Raw genomic sequence first — 15,709 nt, 5'->3', positions numbered from 1 at the left:
GTCTCCTGAAGAAGCAGAGTGGTCTCTCTGGGGGTGCCTCCTGCTGGGTGGGGGGCGGGGGTGGGAGGGACAGGAACTCGAGTCCATCACCCATGTGACGCGGCAGCTCTGTCTTCAGAACTGGTCCTGGGCTGCCTGCTCCTCTCTCCTGAGCTAAGCAGTTTACTTCTGTCAGGGACTTGCTACTAGGAGGGCAGGCGGGTGCCACGGCACACAGGCTCTTGTGCGAGTTTGTCCCTTTCCCCACGTGGCAGGGAGCCGACCCCAACTGCAGTGACAACCAAGACCGGCCCATCCTGAGCCTGGCCGCCATGAACCAACACCACGAAGCCATCCCAGTTCTCGTGCAGAGAGGAGCGGACGTGGACCAGCAGTGGGGCCCGTAAGTGAGACGCGAGGAGGGGAGAGTGCTGGGTGAGGTCGCAGCCAGCGGGGGGCTGGCGGGGCTCCACTGTATGTCTACACGCCCACCCCATTCAACCTCAATCACTTAAGGACCATTTCAACCCACTGTGGCCTGAATGAGAGACTTGACTGTTGTCTGTTTTCCAAATCTGGGTAAAACAAAGGTTTTTAAACCGATCATTGGATCATCTTTTAGTGGCTTTTATAAATGATGATCCAGTTTGTTAGCTCATGAATTTATTTATATCTGTGGGGCCACAAATCCTTAGTCCTTGGGTGCTAAGCCAAGTTTTCGTCATGATCTGAAATGGTGAGAGTGTACCCCATGGAAATGTACTCGTGAAGTTACTGCAGAAAGAAAACCTTGTCCTGGCATCTCCGGATACTAACAGCACTGGGAGGAAGCTGAGTTGAGCACCTCATCTCCTGGGGCCTCGGTGTCCCCAGCCAATAAACAGGACAGAGAGACCCCCAGAGACGTGGGATGGTTACCTACCTGCCTCTCAAGCCACCCGGCCTGGTGACTCTGTTGTTCTCTTGCGAATCACTTTGGAAACTGGGGTGGATGGTGTTTTGAGTCCAGGGCCTCGCTGTTAACAGCTCACATCCCACTGCCCTGATCGCAGATCAGCCATTTGGCCTCCCTCGCTATTGCTGAGACCAGGTGGGGTCCCTCTATGAATTGTGCCTCTGAGGATGGCAAGGAGCACAGGGGATGAAAATTCAGTAGCTTCACTTCTGTCTTCCTCTGTTTCAAAATGTCCTCTAGCCTTTTTATTCAAAATCCCTCAATTTTTCTATGTATGTTTTCAAAGGTTTCTGTCCAGTAGGACCCCATGTCAGTAGACAGGACCCCTTTTTAGTTTCACTTTATAGCAGAATGTTTGGGATGTGGGTGAATGCATTTGATGCCTGGAATTTACTTTCTCAGGTTTTCTGACTGCTCTCATGCGTCATACCTTGTAAGTTTCTTCATTTACCTATACTTACATTATCATTATTAATAGAAATAATGCCACCTTGTTTTGTGGTAAGGTGTACTTTATATTTGTATAATTCCAACAAGGACTTTTTTGGGGGGTTGCAGTGAGTCTTTGTTGCTGTGCGGGCTTTCTCTGGTTGTGTCTAGTGGGAGTTACTCTTCATTGTGGTGCGTGGGCTCCTCACGTGGTGGCCCTCTTGTTGGGGAGCACAGGCTCTAGGCACGGATGCTCAGTAGTTGTGGCACACCGGCTTAGTTGCCCCACGGCATGTGGAATCTTCCTGGACCAGGGATCCAGCCTGTGTCCCCTACTTTGGCAGGCAGATTCTTATCCACTGTACCACCACAGCAGTCCAAGACAAAGATTTTTAAATTGCATCTAAGAATAATGTTTGTGGTTTGAAAGATTTACAAAAATCTCTCAAGCATGTTTTGAATCGGTGCTTAAGTGCAATGAGTCCTGGCTTTATGAAGAGTCCAACTAAGAGCATAAAACTAATCTGGACATGGTTCAGAGGACCTGTTTCTCTTTGGTGTCCTCAGTTCCCATTCTTGCTTTATTGTCATTCTGTAAACTGACGTCTTACCCATGGGTGATCTCCTTGCATTTCTACTAAGTCTAGCTCACGGCTGTGTGGTCTGGCCGAGTGTATGTAACAGCCCTTTTTCACTTCCCCCTGCGTTGTCTGGGTTACTGTTTAACAGTTTATGGGTCATGTAGGATGGGGTTTGGAAAACAGATCTTTCCACCAAGAGCCAATTCTGCTAAGACTGGCTAGTATTTGCTAGTTCGAAGTGTTTGGGCCTGAGCCTGGACATGAGCTCAAGGCTGCATTGAGATCTTTAGGCACAAGCCCCTCGGAGATCTGACTTTCTTTTAGAAGAGGCCCTTTACAAACAAGGACTCACATGCTCTTTCCCACCCCGAGCTGGTTGAGCTGATGGAGAGAGGTCGCCCAGGTGGTCTCTACAGAAGTAACCTCTGTCAAGCAGCCTGGCAGGCAGTAGAAAGCCCCTCCCTAGGATTTCTGGCTCCCCAGTTTGTGTCTTTCATACCAGAATAAATTCATACTCAGCAGAAAGGGGATCTTGTTGTTCAGTCTCTCAGTCATGTCCGACTTTTTGCGACCCCATGGACTGCAGCACGCCAGGCTTCCCTGTCCTTCACCATCTCCTGGACAGAAAGTGGATGGCCAAGGAGTAACACACATCTGCCACCAAAGCTGATACCTCTTGCCGGCAAACTTTAGAAGCACAAATGCAAGGCCTCACGAGGAGAGGGACATGGAAACGTGGCTTGCTTTTGGGTGGGAGCTGGGCTTCTTCACAGTTTCAAACTGTGAACAGTTTCAAACTTCGCTCTTCTGAGCTCTGCCCCAGGAGGCAGTTAAGGCAAATGCAGCTATCAGTGTATTGAGAGGTTCATTGTGGAGATGTATTGTTAGATAATTCAGGATTTACACACAGAGAGTGTGCCTTGATTCATCGAGATACCTAGATCGGGGTAAACAGTTTGCGTTGCTGTGCATTGGTAGAAAAGTGTCTTTATGATACAAATTCACAGAGTACCACGGTGTGCTTGCCCTGCAAAACCGTGTTCTGGAAGGTCTGATATGACGACGACTAGCTACTCGGAGGAACAAACTCACAGCTTGTTGTTCGGACACAAGGGTGTGTTCCATCTCATGCTCTCGCTGTGCTGGAGTCAGTTTGTCTGAGGAGCAGAGTATACAGTGAAGATTTATCATTTCCCCAAATGAACTGTGGTTACGTGGGAAATATCAGTTACTAACCTGGAAAATGTAGCCATCAGCAACCCGACCCCCCTCACCCCCACAACACCTTCATTCAGCAAACTGAACACCCTCTGCTCTCAGTCTGGGGAGAGCTCTGAAGGCAGGAGGTCAGGAGTCTACTTAGGAAATGCTGTGACCCTGTGACTAAATAAGTTCAAATGGGAAATGCATGATGAACCCCCCCAGAACCCAAGGGTGTGAAGTGATGGGTAAACCTTCTACCACCAGGGAGGCGGGAAGGGTGAAGGACAAGGAGGAGGCTGGTGTGACCGAGACCTCCGTGGTCAGGCTCTCAGCATGCTGTACACCCCTCACCCTGAATTTGTAACTGGGTGGTCTCAGCTCCCTGAGAGAGGAACAAGCACTGTGTCACATGTGACCTGGTGGCCCTGGCACCTTTAAGGGCACCAGGAGGCACCCACACGTGTGTGGAGTAAACAAATAATTCAAGTGTCTTAGAGCCCAGGGGATGTGATCTGAAAGACCTCATGAGAAACGTACACTTTGAAGGTGACCCCTGGGAATTTTGCTAACAGTGGGGGGAAGAGGAAGAGGTAGCCTTCTGTGGTGATGTAACAGTTTGGAGGCAGGAGAGAGCAAAATGTGGAGAAAATGAGCATATTCTTCTCATCTGTCAAATGAGGGTGATTGTGCTCACGTCATAGAGTTAGTGGAGGATGAAATGAGTGTTTTGAGGTGCCTGCAAGGAGCCTAACGATTGGACTCTAGTGGTAGCGGTCATGATGCCGTGGTAATGAAAAGGTGGGTTGTTAGGATTTGAGTGGAAACTGTCAACTGCTCAATGATGGACAGTGCATAAGATGGGGATGAGAGGGGCCAGGGAGAATAGCCCAGAAAGGTGTTAGGACTGGGTTTAAGTTCTGATTTCTTCTGTTTCTGTTAAGAGATGTCTCCAAGCCCTCCCAGCTCCACATTTTCACGTTAAGGAAAGGGCATGTGTATTTTTTTAATGCCCCAAGCTCTAAGCAGATGAACTTCATAAGTGCTTCTCATACTGTAACATGTATGTGAATCATCCGAGGACCTTGTTAAAATGCACATTCTGTAGATCTGGGTGTGGCCAGGGCTGAGATCCTGCATCTCTAACAAGCTCTGAGGAGAGGCCAGTGGTCCAGGTGCCACCATCTGAGTAGCAGGGATCAAAGCCCATTCTTACAAACACCAAGATGTTAAGAGATGGCCCAGCATGGCCCTTGGTAAGGAGATGGCCTCACAGTGCTGTTGGACATGGGATTTTCCCCATGCCTCACAGGTCAGTGATGTTGATCTGCTCAAACGAATAATAATATCACCACCACCACCAACAGCAATATGAAGGCTGATCCCCAAATCTTAGTTGCCAGGAGAAACTATGCCTCAAACCAAAGGCAGATCTTTGGAAAGCCATGGGAATTCGGGTGTAAGGCACACAGCCATTCTCACTTCCTGCCTCTGGAGAAAGATGAGGAGGAACTAGCCAATCACACCACCCAGATTTGCTCAGGACCAGGGTCCTTGGCCAGGTAAGCTGGCAGAACATACATGAATGCTAAGATCTAAAACTAGATGAGACCTGAAACCACTGGGGTGGCTTGGTGCTGAGGGTTCTACTGCAGCAAAAACCAGTTGAAAGTGCTAAGTTTCTCACTTTCTGGAAAATGGAAAGTCTTACCACCTGGACAGTTCTGACTCTGGAGCCAAAATCAGGCAGGGGCTTCCCTGCACCCACCGTTGGAGGCAGAGGTTCATAGACATGTGTACCTGCAATTCTTGCAAGTCATGTGGGTCTCAGTCTAGGAGGCAACACTCCTTCCCCAAGTTTGTCTGTCTGTTCATTCTCTTCATTGGTGTATTCATTTCACTAGTGGTTTCTGGGCACCTACTGTGTGCTGGTCAGCATTCTAGGCAGTGGACTCACAGCAGTGATGGAGACAGACCCCTCCCTCATGGAGCTCAGAGTGTAGTGGAGGAGACAGACAATAAACAAGTAAGCAGATGAATGAGTCATTTCAGAGAATGCTAAGTGCTGCAAGGAAAATAAAGCCAGGTAAGAGAGTTGAGCATGGTGTGGTCAGGAGAGGCCCCCACCATCCCCCAGGACCAGAGCAGAGGCTCCCAAAGTTAGTCTGGGACAGGCTTGCTTCAGGTACAGAGTGGCATGGGAGGTTTATTTACCAGTTTCATCATTTCTGGACCTGTCCTAGTGACATTGTCTTATTTATGACTGGGCTAGCAGAAAGATTTCTTAAACTGTGTATGATTGCTGAAAACAATCCATACACACCAAGTAACTTTTCAATTGTATCAGAATAAGATGTGGACATGACTGAAGAAAACCACATCCTGTGAAAGAGCTTGGCAGGTCTCCGCTACCTTCACCTCTTCATCCACAGTTCTGTCTTCAAGGACAACTAGTGCAAATATTTTAAAGTTCTCCAGGGAGTCAGCTATATCTCTGTCACTAAACAGTACACTTAAATGGGTCATTCCTGATCTAGCATGCTCAGATAGCATCTGTTGATTCCTGCTATGATAAATGGTAATTACACTTGCTGACCCCACCATCACGTTTTGATCATTCTGTTACTGTTTTTGGTTCTTTATTAATTACTGTGAAAATAACAATGATAGTCCTGAACTCCTCTATATTGATTATCATCTTTCAATGATATCGCTTGACTGACCTGTGTGTACTGAGAAGTGTGTACAAGTATGTATTAGTGCTCTATACCTTCACCTCTGTCTTTCCTTCCCCTTCTATCTCACAACTTCTGTTAGTCAATGCTTACTTTTTACAACACTAATCACAGTTGTGTTTACTTATGTTAACATAATTAAGACATCCATTCTTCATCCATAGGTTGATTCCAATGGTTGAAAAGTATGAAGAGTAATTGCATTATAATAGCTACATAAATATCATTCATTGCTATATTCTGATTACATTTTATTGTTTGTTGGTTCAAGAAAAGAACAACACTTAGGCCAGTGAAAGTAAAATTTTCTTACCAGAAATGTCAAATGGATTCTCCTTACACACCACAAATTATTCAAAATCAGGCCACATTTTGGTTTGGTTTTGTTTTGTTTTTTTCACAATCCATGACTAACTTGTACATGTTTTGTGTATCTTTGATTCCCCTGGACTTTCTGACTGCCTTTGTTTTTTCTGGTTTGAAAGAGAACACACATTCACCACATCTGTAATCTTATCTGGTTCCTTACTTTTTCAGTGCTTTTTCTCTTAGAGGCTTTCTTCTTGGAGTATACTTACTAGTCAGATTTTGCCTGACAGCTCTCTGGCCTTGGTGCACAGTGCTCATCATGGCATTTCTTTTCACTGGAATTCCCCTGTAAATTGTTCACTCTTTCCTCTTTCTTGGTTTTGACCCTTGTCAGGCTGGAGTGTGGGTTTAGGTAACCTCTTCAGAAAGGGTATGTAGAAAAAACTTTTGAGTCCTTGAATGTCAAGAATGACTTTCTTTTGTCTTCACTCTTGACTAATAATCTTGATATTAATTTCTGCATTCAAAATGATTTTCCTCAAGTCTTAGTAAGCCTTGTTCTGATGATTTCTAGCATTCAGCATAGCCCATGCAAATGCTACAGCAAATTCTTATTTGTGACCTGTTTGTTCCTCCTGGAAGCATTTATCACTGATGTTCTGAGATATTTCACATGGGTATTTTTTTGATGTACTATTTTTCATTCATCCAGGTGACCGTTTCAGTCTGGGGAGTCATGTGTCTTTTCAGGGGAAGTTTCTTCTATTTTTTGTATTCTCTCTTTCTAAAATTCTTATGAGTTAGATGGTGGGTCTCTTGAATTGACCCCCTCTATCTGTCTTTTTAAATTTCTTTCTCCATATTTTTCATCTCCCTTTTTCTCTCTTAAGAGGTTTTCTTGGCTCTCTTGCTAACTACTCTTTATTTCAACAGTCAGTTTTTTTATTTTCTCAGTTCAGTTCAGTTCAGTCGCTCAGTTGTGTCCAACTCTTTGTGACCCCATGGACTGCAGCATGCCGGGCTTCCCGGTCTGTCACCAACTCCTGGAGCTTGCTCAGACTCATGTCCATCCAGTCAGTGATGCCATCCAATCATCTCATCCTCTGTCGTCCCCTTCTCCTCCTGCCTTCAGTCTTTCCCAGCATCACAGTCTTTTCTAATGAGTCAGTTCTTCGCATCAGGTGGCCAAAGTATTGTAGTTTCAGCTTCAACATCAGTCCTTCCAATGAATATTCAGGACTGATTTCCCTTAGGATTGATTGGTTGCCTCTCCATGCAGTCCAAGGGGCTCTCAAGAGTCTTCTCCAATACCATAGTTCAAAAGAATTAATTCTTTGGCGGTCAGCTTTCTTTATGGTCCAACTCTTAACATCCATACATGACTACTGGAAAAACCATTACTTTGACTAGATGAATCTTTGTTAGCAAAGTAATGTCTCTGCTTTTTAACATGCTGTCTAGGTTGGCCATAGCTTTTCTTCCAAGGAGCAAGTGTCTTTTAATTTCATGGCTGCAGTCACTGTCTGCAGTGATTTTGGAGCCCAAGAAAATAAAGTCTGTCACTGTTTCCATTGTTTTCCATCTATTTGCGTGAAGTGGTGGGACTAGATGCCTTGATCTTAGTTTTCTGAATGTTGAGTTTTAATATTTTCACTTTTTAACATTTTAACTCTCCTCTTTCACTTTCATCAGGAGGCTCTTTAGTTCTTTGCTTTCTGCCATAAAGGTGGTGTCATCTGCACATCTGAGGTTATTGATATTTCTCCCAGCAATCTTTTTTTTTTTTTTTTTTTTCTCCCAGCAATCTTGATTCCAGCTTGTGCTTCATCCAGCCCAGCATTTTGCATGATATACTCTGTATATAAGTTAAATAAGCAGGGTGACAGTATACAACCCTGACATACTCCTTTCCCTATTTGGAACCAGTCTGTTGTTCCAGGAGAAGGCAATGGCAGCCCACTCCAGTACTCTTGCCTGGAAAATCCCATGGATGGAGGAGCCTAGTGGGCTGCAGTCCATGGGGTTGCTAAGAGTCGGACACAACTCAGCGAATTCACTTTCACTTTTCACTTTCATGCATTGGAGAAGGAAATGGCAACCCACTCCAGTGTTCTTGCCTGGAGAATCCCAGGGACGGGGGAGCCTGGTGGGCTGCCGTCTATGGGGTTGCACAGAGTCGGACACGACTGAAGTGACTTAGCAGCAGCAGCAGCTGTTCCATTTCCAGGTCTAACTGTTGAGTCTTGACCTGCATACAGATTTCTCAGGAGGCAGATAAGGTGGTCTGGTATTCCCATCTCTCTAAGAATTTTCCACAGTTTGTTGTGATGCACACAGTCAGAGGCTTTGGCCTAGTCAATAGAGCAGAAGCAGATGTTTTTCTGGAACTCTCTCACTTTTTCTGTGATCCAGCGGGTGTTGGCAATTTGATCTCTGGTTCCTTTGCCTTGTTTAAATCCAGTTTGAACATCTGGAAGTTCACAGTTTACATACTGTTGAAGCCTGGCTTGGAGAATTTTGAGCATTACTCTGCTAGTGTGTGAGTTGACAGCAATTGTGTGATAGTTTGAACATTCTTTGGCATTGCCTTTCTTTGGGATTGGAATGAAAACTGACCTTTTCTTCTTGACCTGCATACAGATTTCTCAGGAGGCAGGTAAGGTGGTCTGGTATTCCCATCTCTTTAAGAATTTTCCACAGTTTGTGGTGATCCACACAGTCAGAGGCTTTGGCACAGTCAATAAAGCAGAAGTAGATGTTTTTCTGGAACTCTCTTGCTTTTTCAATGATCCAGCGGGTGTTGGCAATTTGATTTCTGGTTCCTCTGCCTTTTCTAAATCCAGCTTGAACATCTGGAAGTTTACTTTCTAAGAGAGCCTTTTGGTTCTGATTGCTTCTTCTTCACAGACTCTGTTTTTGTCTTCAGTCATTTTAAATTTCTTATGTTTGTGTGTCTTGGTTTTCTCTTTGATGCTGCCAGTTTTTCTCAGATGTGCACCATTGTTTATCATCCATTCAGGTTTGCGAATGGGAAATGGGCTAGGTGGGTGGGAATTCTGTGTATATAGCAGGAGCTTATCAAATGAGGGGGGCTTGGCGAGTCTGTGAAGCTGCTCTCAGACTGGGACAAGTGGAAGGCTTCCCTCTGGGCATGGGAGTTGTTGACCTGGTTCTCACCAGAGGCTGCATGTATCATCTTCACAAAAGAGGCCACCACACTTTTTCTCCACTGGGATAAGTTTATGGCTGCAGATACACCTGCATGTGCAGGGGACAGGGTGGTGGTGTCGAGGGAAGGACCAGGGGCCAGGAGAAGGCAGACCTTCAGCTGCTCATCTCATTTCTGTCTCCAGCCATGACTCCCACCTTCCATCACTCCTGCCACCTCTGATCAGGAGCCTTTCGTGAGTTCTGGAATGCAGGTACCACCCCTTCCTCCACTGTGGCATCCACTGCTCCCTCACTGGGCCAAGCTGACGAGGCAACGTGGAGAGAGAGTCTGGCACATAGCAAAATATGCTGTCTAACCTCTCAGGCCTGCCCTCGGGGCTCTAAGACTAGTATTTGTTTTCATATCACACAAGCCACACTCACTGAAGCTAGGGTCATTGTCCCCACACAAGAACAGGAGCCTCATCCCTGAAAGGTGATTGTCATATGGACAGTCGCCAGGATTCAAGCCAAGAGTGAGACCATGTCCCACACATTCCACAAACTCTTGCAGGAAATACACTAACATAGTGTTTATTAGTATAAATTGACTATAAACCAGATCCTTGTGGGATTTCTCACTTTAAAACTTTTTCTCTGATATCAAAGCTTACCCTGCTAATCTTCCAAAGAAAGGAGCAGAAAGGGAAGAGTCAAGAGATTTTCCTGGGTTAGTTAAGTAGGTCATGGGTGAAACCAAGGCCCCATTGGTTGCCTGCTCCCTCTCCAGTCTCTCAAGGATGCTAACCAAGGATTTAGCCAGGGATTTTTTCCCACCCAAACAGGCTGCAAAATACAGCTCTTCATGAAGCAACTCAGCTTGGCCGGGCAGGAAGGGAGTGCATCGCTGCCTTACTGGGGTATGTTCCTTGGCCTCTGGGGGACACTCCAACTGCCACAGTGATCCCCTTGTTGGTCTGTGAGGATTTCAGGGGGTCCTGGCACCCAAACAGCTGACCCAGTGAATGGGGGCCACCATCCCACCACGGCTCCCAAGGCACTAAGAGCTTTTCAAAGCACAATGAAAATGCTGCCCCCCTTAAATCCACCTGGTTGTGGGTTGTGGAGGCTATGGGAACCCTCTGTTGGGACTGGCATTGGACGTGTGAGATCACAGAGCCCGTCAGAAGGGCTCAGGGTAGAGCTGCCTTTGAGGGCTGGGTCATGGTGGCCTCTCGCGGGAAGTTTGGGACGGGGGCCCAGGAGCCCCTCCAGCAGGGAGGAGTCAGGCCCTGAGGCTCAGGGACCGGAATCTGTCAGCTCACCCCCATTTTCCTTCGCAGATGCAACGCCAGCGTCCAGAAGAAGAACGCGAGAGGCCAGACGGCGTATGACCTGGCCCTGGAAACTGGGGACGAGCCCGTCACCTCGCTCTTTGCTGCTAAGCTAGGCCTGGATGAACGCTAAGCCCAAGGGCCCCACAGGCATCATTCAGAGAAGTCACCCAGCTCCGGCTGTGCTGTGTTCACTTCCTTCCAAATGCATATTAGAGATTTGGAAATCGAGCTTGAGAGCCACTCATAAGATTTTAAAAAATTATGTGACAGTGTAAGCCACCCATGCCCACACTCCCTGAGTATTTCCCCAAACGCCCTGGATCCTGATGAACGTAGTGTACACTAGTGGTGTGTTGCTGCTTGTCTTCGAATTTGCTCTTGAATCTTAATTTATTTCTCAGTAGACAGTGATTGCATACTGTTGTTGTTCAGTCTTTAAGTCATGTCCAACTCTTTGTGACCCAGTGGACTGTAGCATGCCGGGTTCCTCCGTCCTTCACTCTCTCCTGGAGTTGACTCAAATTCACGTCCCTTGAGTCGGTGATGCTATCCCCCCACCTCATCCTCTGCCACCCCCTTCTCCTTTTGCCTTCAATCTTTCCCAGTCTTTTCCAATAATTGCATATGGTTCTAAGCAAAGAAGTGTAAAATCTCATGTAGTGAAGAGTCTCCCTCCCATCCCCGCCCCACAACCACTCACGTTCCCCCTCAGACCACCAGTGACCTACATGTCAGTTGTGTGATTCCAGAAGTAGCGTAGGATTATATAAGCAAGTGTATGTCGTATGTGTATGTGTATGTGTTTGTGTAGAGTACACGTAAACGTAAGTGAAAGTAACACACCTATATTCTGTCCCCTCTTCTAAGACAAATAGTGGGAAACCACATACTGCTCTGCATGTTATTTGCTTAATATATCTAGTAAATTGGTTCCAAATTAGTGCATAAAGATTGAGCTTATTAGAATCTTTCCCTATGAAGCTGAACTCATCAATATTCGTATTGTTATGGCTTGTTCTCTGGTTGACAGGTAAGCTTCAAATAAACCAGTTACAGGAATGTGAAACTTTGATTCATTCTTTTTTTTTTAGATCATCGTCTCAATCTTCATGCTAACGTGCTGATGTTGCCATCACGGAGTCTCAAAATTGTTTCTGTTAACCTCTGAAAATGGGATATTCATTAACTTAGAATAGTTAATTCATGACCATAAGTGACAGACCCTGTCGGGGTGGCTGCTGGCATCGCCGCCTGCACTTCCTTTCCCAGGGTGGATGCCTGTCCGCAGGGGGACGGGTGCAGGGTCAGACAGGAGCCCCGGTGGGGTTGTGGGCTTGGACGGCGGCGGCCCTGGCTTCCAGGTCAGAGGCCCAGTGGCCACATAAAGGGCACAGGGGACAGGGGAGTCAAGTGAACCCCCGACCTGTCTCCCTCCCCCTCACATTTTTCAGGAGAGCCGGAGCCCCTCACAGGGGAGCCTGTTCAGGGCAGGGCCTTCTAGAGACGGGTACTGAGACACTTTGGGGCAGAAGAGGGTGGGTGTTCACTGGGGACCAACCCCTGTGAGAGGAGGAGGCGGGGCGGGGCAGGGGGCGCTGCTGGTGGCCATGCACATACACCCACCTACCCACACCCCCACCCAACTGCCCCTCGGCTGCCTCCTCCCGGGCTGCTCTAGTGGCCTCCCCACAAGGCAGGTGGCCGACGGCTTCCCCTCAAGGAAAGGTCCCAGAGGGTGAAGCTGAGTCAACTGTTGATTTGATCACCTGTCCTTGGAGCACCCACCACCATTCCCATGGCTCCCGCTGTGCTCAGCTCCCCAGGGTGTGAGAGGCAGGACCATCAAGAGAGGTGGGAGGTTGGTTCAGGATGGGAGACACATGTACACCCATGGCTGATCCATGTCAATGTATGGCAAAAACGACTACTATTTACACTATTATAAAGTAATTAGCCTCCAATTAAATTAATTTTTTAAAAAAGAGGTAAGGACCTTGAGGGGCCACGTTGGGAGTAAGTACACAGAATGAATCCAGGTGAGTCAGTGAGAGGTTGTCTAAAGAAGGAGGCTTTGTCCTCAGTTAGCAAGCTCCAAAAAACACTTTCCTTCCTTTTCCACCACGGTTGCCTAAAACGGATGGTTACTGTGTAGATTAATATAAAAAACATATGTCAGCAAAGTATTCAGAGTTAGCTGTTAGCTCTTTCCCTGGCTATTTTCTTAGCTATTTTAAGTGGACATTTATACAACAGATCCAGATTTGGCTCCTCATGTTGAAGAAATTAAATTTAATACCCGCTCATCCCCCGGTACTCTCAGGCCTTGGACAACTACGTTGTCATGGGACAGGGGACCCCAGGCTTCTTTCCAAGCTCTACCACCTCCCCGCCCACCACAGCCTCCTAGGTACACCCACCTGTCCCTGCTCCTGCCATGATGACATCACTTGTGTGGATGGAGTGGGGGTTGGACAACCAGGTGGAGGAGGGGAGCACTCACGCCCCCCTGCCTGGCTCCTGAGCTGGGACCCCTTATCCCGCCCTCAGACTGGGCTGACACTACCTGTGCTCCTGGTTCTCTGGCCTCTGCACTCAAACTGGAACCAGGTGACCAGCTTCCCTGAGTCTCAGCTGTGGACATCAGCAGGTGAGGATTCTCAGCCTTCACGAGGAGCACCAGCCAGTTCCTGTAATAAATCTCTCCCTATTATAGTTTACGTCTATCCCATTGGCTGTTTCTCTGGAGAACTCTTGAATCATGCACTGCTTTAGTCTACTGTCCTTTTTCTTTGATATTCAGCCCTGTTTTCACTCTTTTTATTTCTCAAATGGGGGTAAAACCTGCCAGGGACCAGGAGAGACAGGCTGGTCTGAGGTGATGCCCAGTGAGTCACGTGTTTGGGAATACCAAGGGGTGTCTCTCCTGAGATTGGATTATCTGGCAGAGGTGACAAGAGCCTGTGATGTAATTTTAAAATAACAATTAATTGATTTAATCAAAAGGGAGGTTGTCCCAAGTGGGCCTGACCTAATCAGTGGAGCCCTTTAAAACAGTGTGTCAAGGTCAGAGACCCAAAACAGCTGAGTCTCTTGTGGTTTTGAAGACTCAAACTGCAGGTGGTGGGGCTGATGTTGGCCTCCTGGAGTTGAAGGCCTCACCGTTGGGAACTGAACTCGGCCAGTGACCAGTGACCGGGCTTTCTGTCAATAAGCACTTGGTTCCAGATCTGAAAGGTGAGGCCCATGACTCCGAGCACAGAGCCTAGGGCCCAGCACATGCTTTCACCCACAAGCCAAGGAGGGCAGGGGCTGTAGGGGGGCCTGTCTCTCCTCGAACCCTCCCACCCAATGGGCCTGGAGATGCAGGTTCCTCCTGCCTGAGGGTTGCCAGCGGCCTAGGAGGGCCAGGGTCTCCTCCCTGCAGCCTCTCCGGCCACCCCCAGCTGCAGGGAGACCCCAGGAGTCCCCACCTCTGTCGGGGTGTCCTCAGCCTGCAGTCCTGTGACCAGGGTGGCCGCACTTGCTGCTCTGTGCAGACACCGGCGCTCGGTCACTGTCCCCTGGGGGAGCTGAGGACCAGTCCTGGAATCTGCTCTTTTCACTCCTGTCTTTCCCCTTTTCTGCAGCCCTTTGACTTCAGTGCTGATGGACTTCCAAGTCACTTTGCTTGGCTGTCACCGTTCGCCAGGGCCACCCCAGTACATACCCGTGGGCCCCCCACTGCCCCTGTGTCCAGGTCACCCACACCCACCAGCTGGCATGATGCCTGCCCTGGGGTCCCAACCCTGCTGCCCAACTCCTGGCCCTGCCCTTGCTCAGGCCTGCCCCCCCCCCCCCCCTCAACCCTGGTCCCTCTGCCTCCTTCCTCCCATCTTGCCTGTGTCCTGCCCATCACAGGGACCCACAATTGTCCTTGTGAGAAACCCAAACGCCCTTCCTGAGTTGCCCGGGTCTCCTGGACCAGCGGCCTTGGCCATCACCACAGCCTCTTCTCTGGTTCTGCTCTGAGATCCCACCCGAGCCCCAGAACGTTACCTGACTCAGCTCCGGGCTGGGAGGGCCTGGTTCCCTCCTACCCCAGCCCCTCTGCCTCTCCCTCTACAGAGATGACCTGTCCAGTCAGTTCTCCCCAGTCACATGTCCGTCTCCCCAGAGACCAAACATCTGCAGGCATGGGGTTCTGGTACCTCTTTCCAGTCCCCGGCAGGGGGCAGTGACTCCATGGGCGATCAGTCAAATCGACCTCACCTGCCAGCACTAATCAAGGTTGTTTTAAGATCTGCACATCCTCCAAGCGGCTCAGTAGACAATAAGATGTTGGCCTGAGCTGTTTTCCAGGGACTTGGAGTCAGCCGCATCTGTCTGCGCTCAGCCAGCTAAGCTGGGTGGGTGGTAGCCTCCCTGGGGTGACCTAAGGGAAGTGGGAGCCTGAAGCCTGGTTCCACCTGTGCAGAATGAGGTTTGTGATACCTTTCCCCGGTCACCACTCCCTGCGCTTCAGGCCACCCTGCTGCCTGACTGGTTATCCTGTAAATATTTAAGTCCCTTGCCTTTGTGGAGGCACCATCTCCCTGCTCGGTGTCTCTGCAAATAAACTGTCTCTGCTGCAGACTCTTCTTTGGTTTCCTGCAAATCTAGCAAGATGAACATGGTGGGGTAGGTTCTCAGCAAAGAGCTATTCAGAAAATTCACTGTGTCTTTTGAGTTCAGGCAAAAGAATCTTGTAGACAAACTGCAGGCTTTGCAGCAGGGGGTATCCTGGCTGTGGAGTTTGAAAAACACATTTGTTGTTGTTTTTTAATCAGATAGTTCTGATATAAGGTTGTAAAGAAAAATAAAAGTATGTGTGTCAGTAGGCTAGAAAATATTTGGATATCAAATCTCATAATCTGAAAAACTTCAGAACATTTTATATTTCAAGTAATATCCTGGTTATGTGGGTTTATAGGTTGTTATAAAACAGGTAACAGTGTGTTTTACAACCAAGGTGCATATTTAGGCTTCATCAAATTTTGACAGACTGAAGTGAAGAAA

General features: G+C 48.0%; 1 protein-coding gene across 8 annotated transcripts in view; it reads left to right on the top strand.

The window, feature by feature from the left end:
* Window positions 1–11,741, top strand: part of DZANK1 (double zinc ribbon and ankyrin repeat domains 1) — a 50,227-nt gene extending 38,486 nt beyond the window's left edge. For 4 of the 8 annotated variants that reach the window (XM_043883491.1, XM_043883492.1, XM_043883497.1 and 1 more), the window contains 4 exons: window positions 255–382; window positions 9,542–9,592; window positions 10,184–10,258; window positions 10,682–11,741. In XM_043883491.1, the coding sequence (XP_043739426.1) occupies window positions 255–382; window positions 9,542–9,592; window positions 10,184–10,258; window positions 10,682–10,805 (378 nt within the window). In that variant the 3' untranslated portion in view covers window positions 10,806–11,741. Of the gene's footprint in view, window positions 1–254; window positions 383–9,541; window positions 9,611–10,183; window positions 10,259–10,681 lie in introns of those variants that run through there. The other 4 variants (XM_043883499.1, XM_043883494.1, XM_043883498.1 and 1 more) reach the window with 3 other exon arrangements.
* Window positions 11,742–15,709: the final 3,968 nt, after the last annotated feature.

Source organism: Cervus elaphus, chromosome 23, assembly GCF_910594005.1.
Source record: "Cervus elaphus chromosome 23, mCerEla1.1, whole genome shotgun sequence".
Classification (NCBI taxonomy): Eukaryota; Metazoa; Chordata; class Mammalia; order Artiodactyla; family Cervidae; genus Cervus; species Cervus elaphus.
This window is presented reverse-complemented; position numbering and strand designations above follow the sequence as displayed.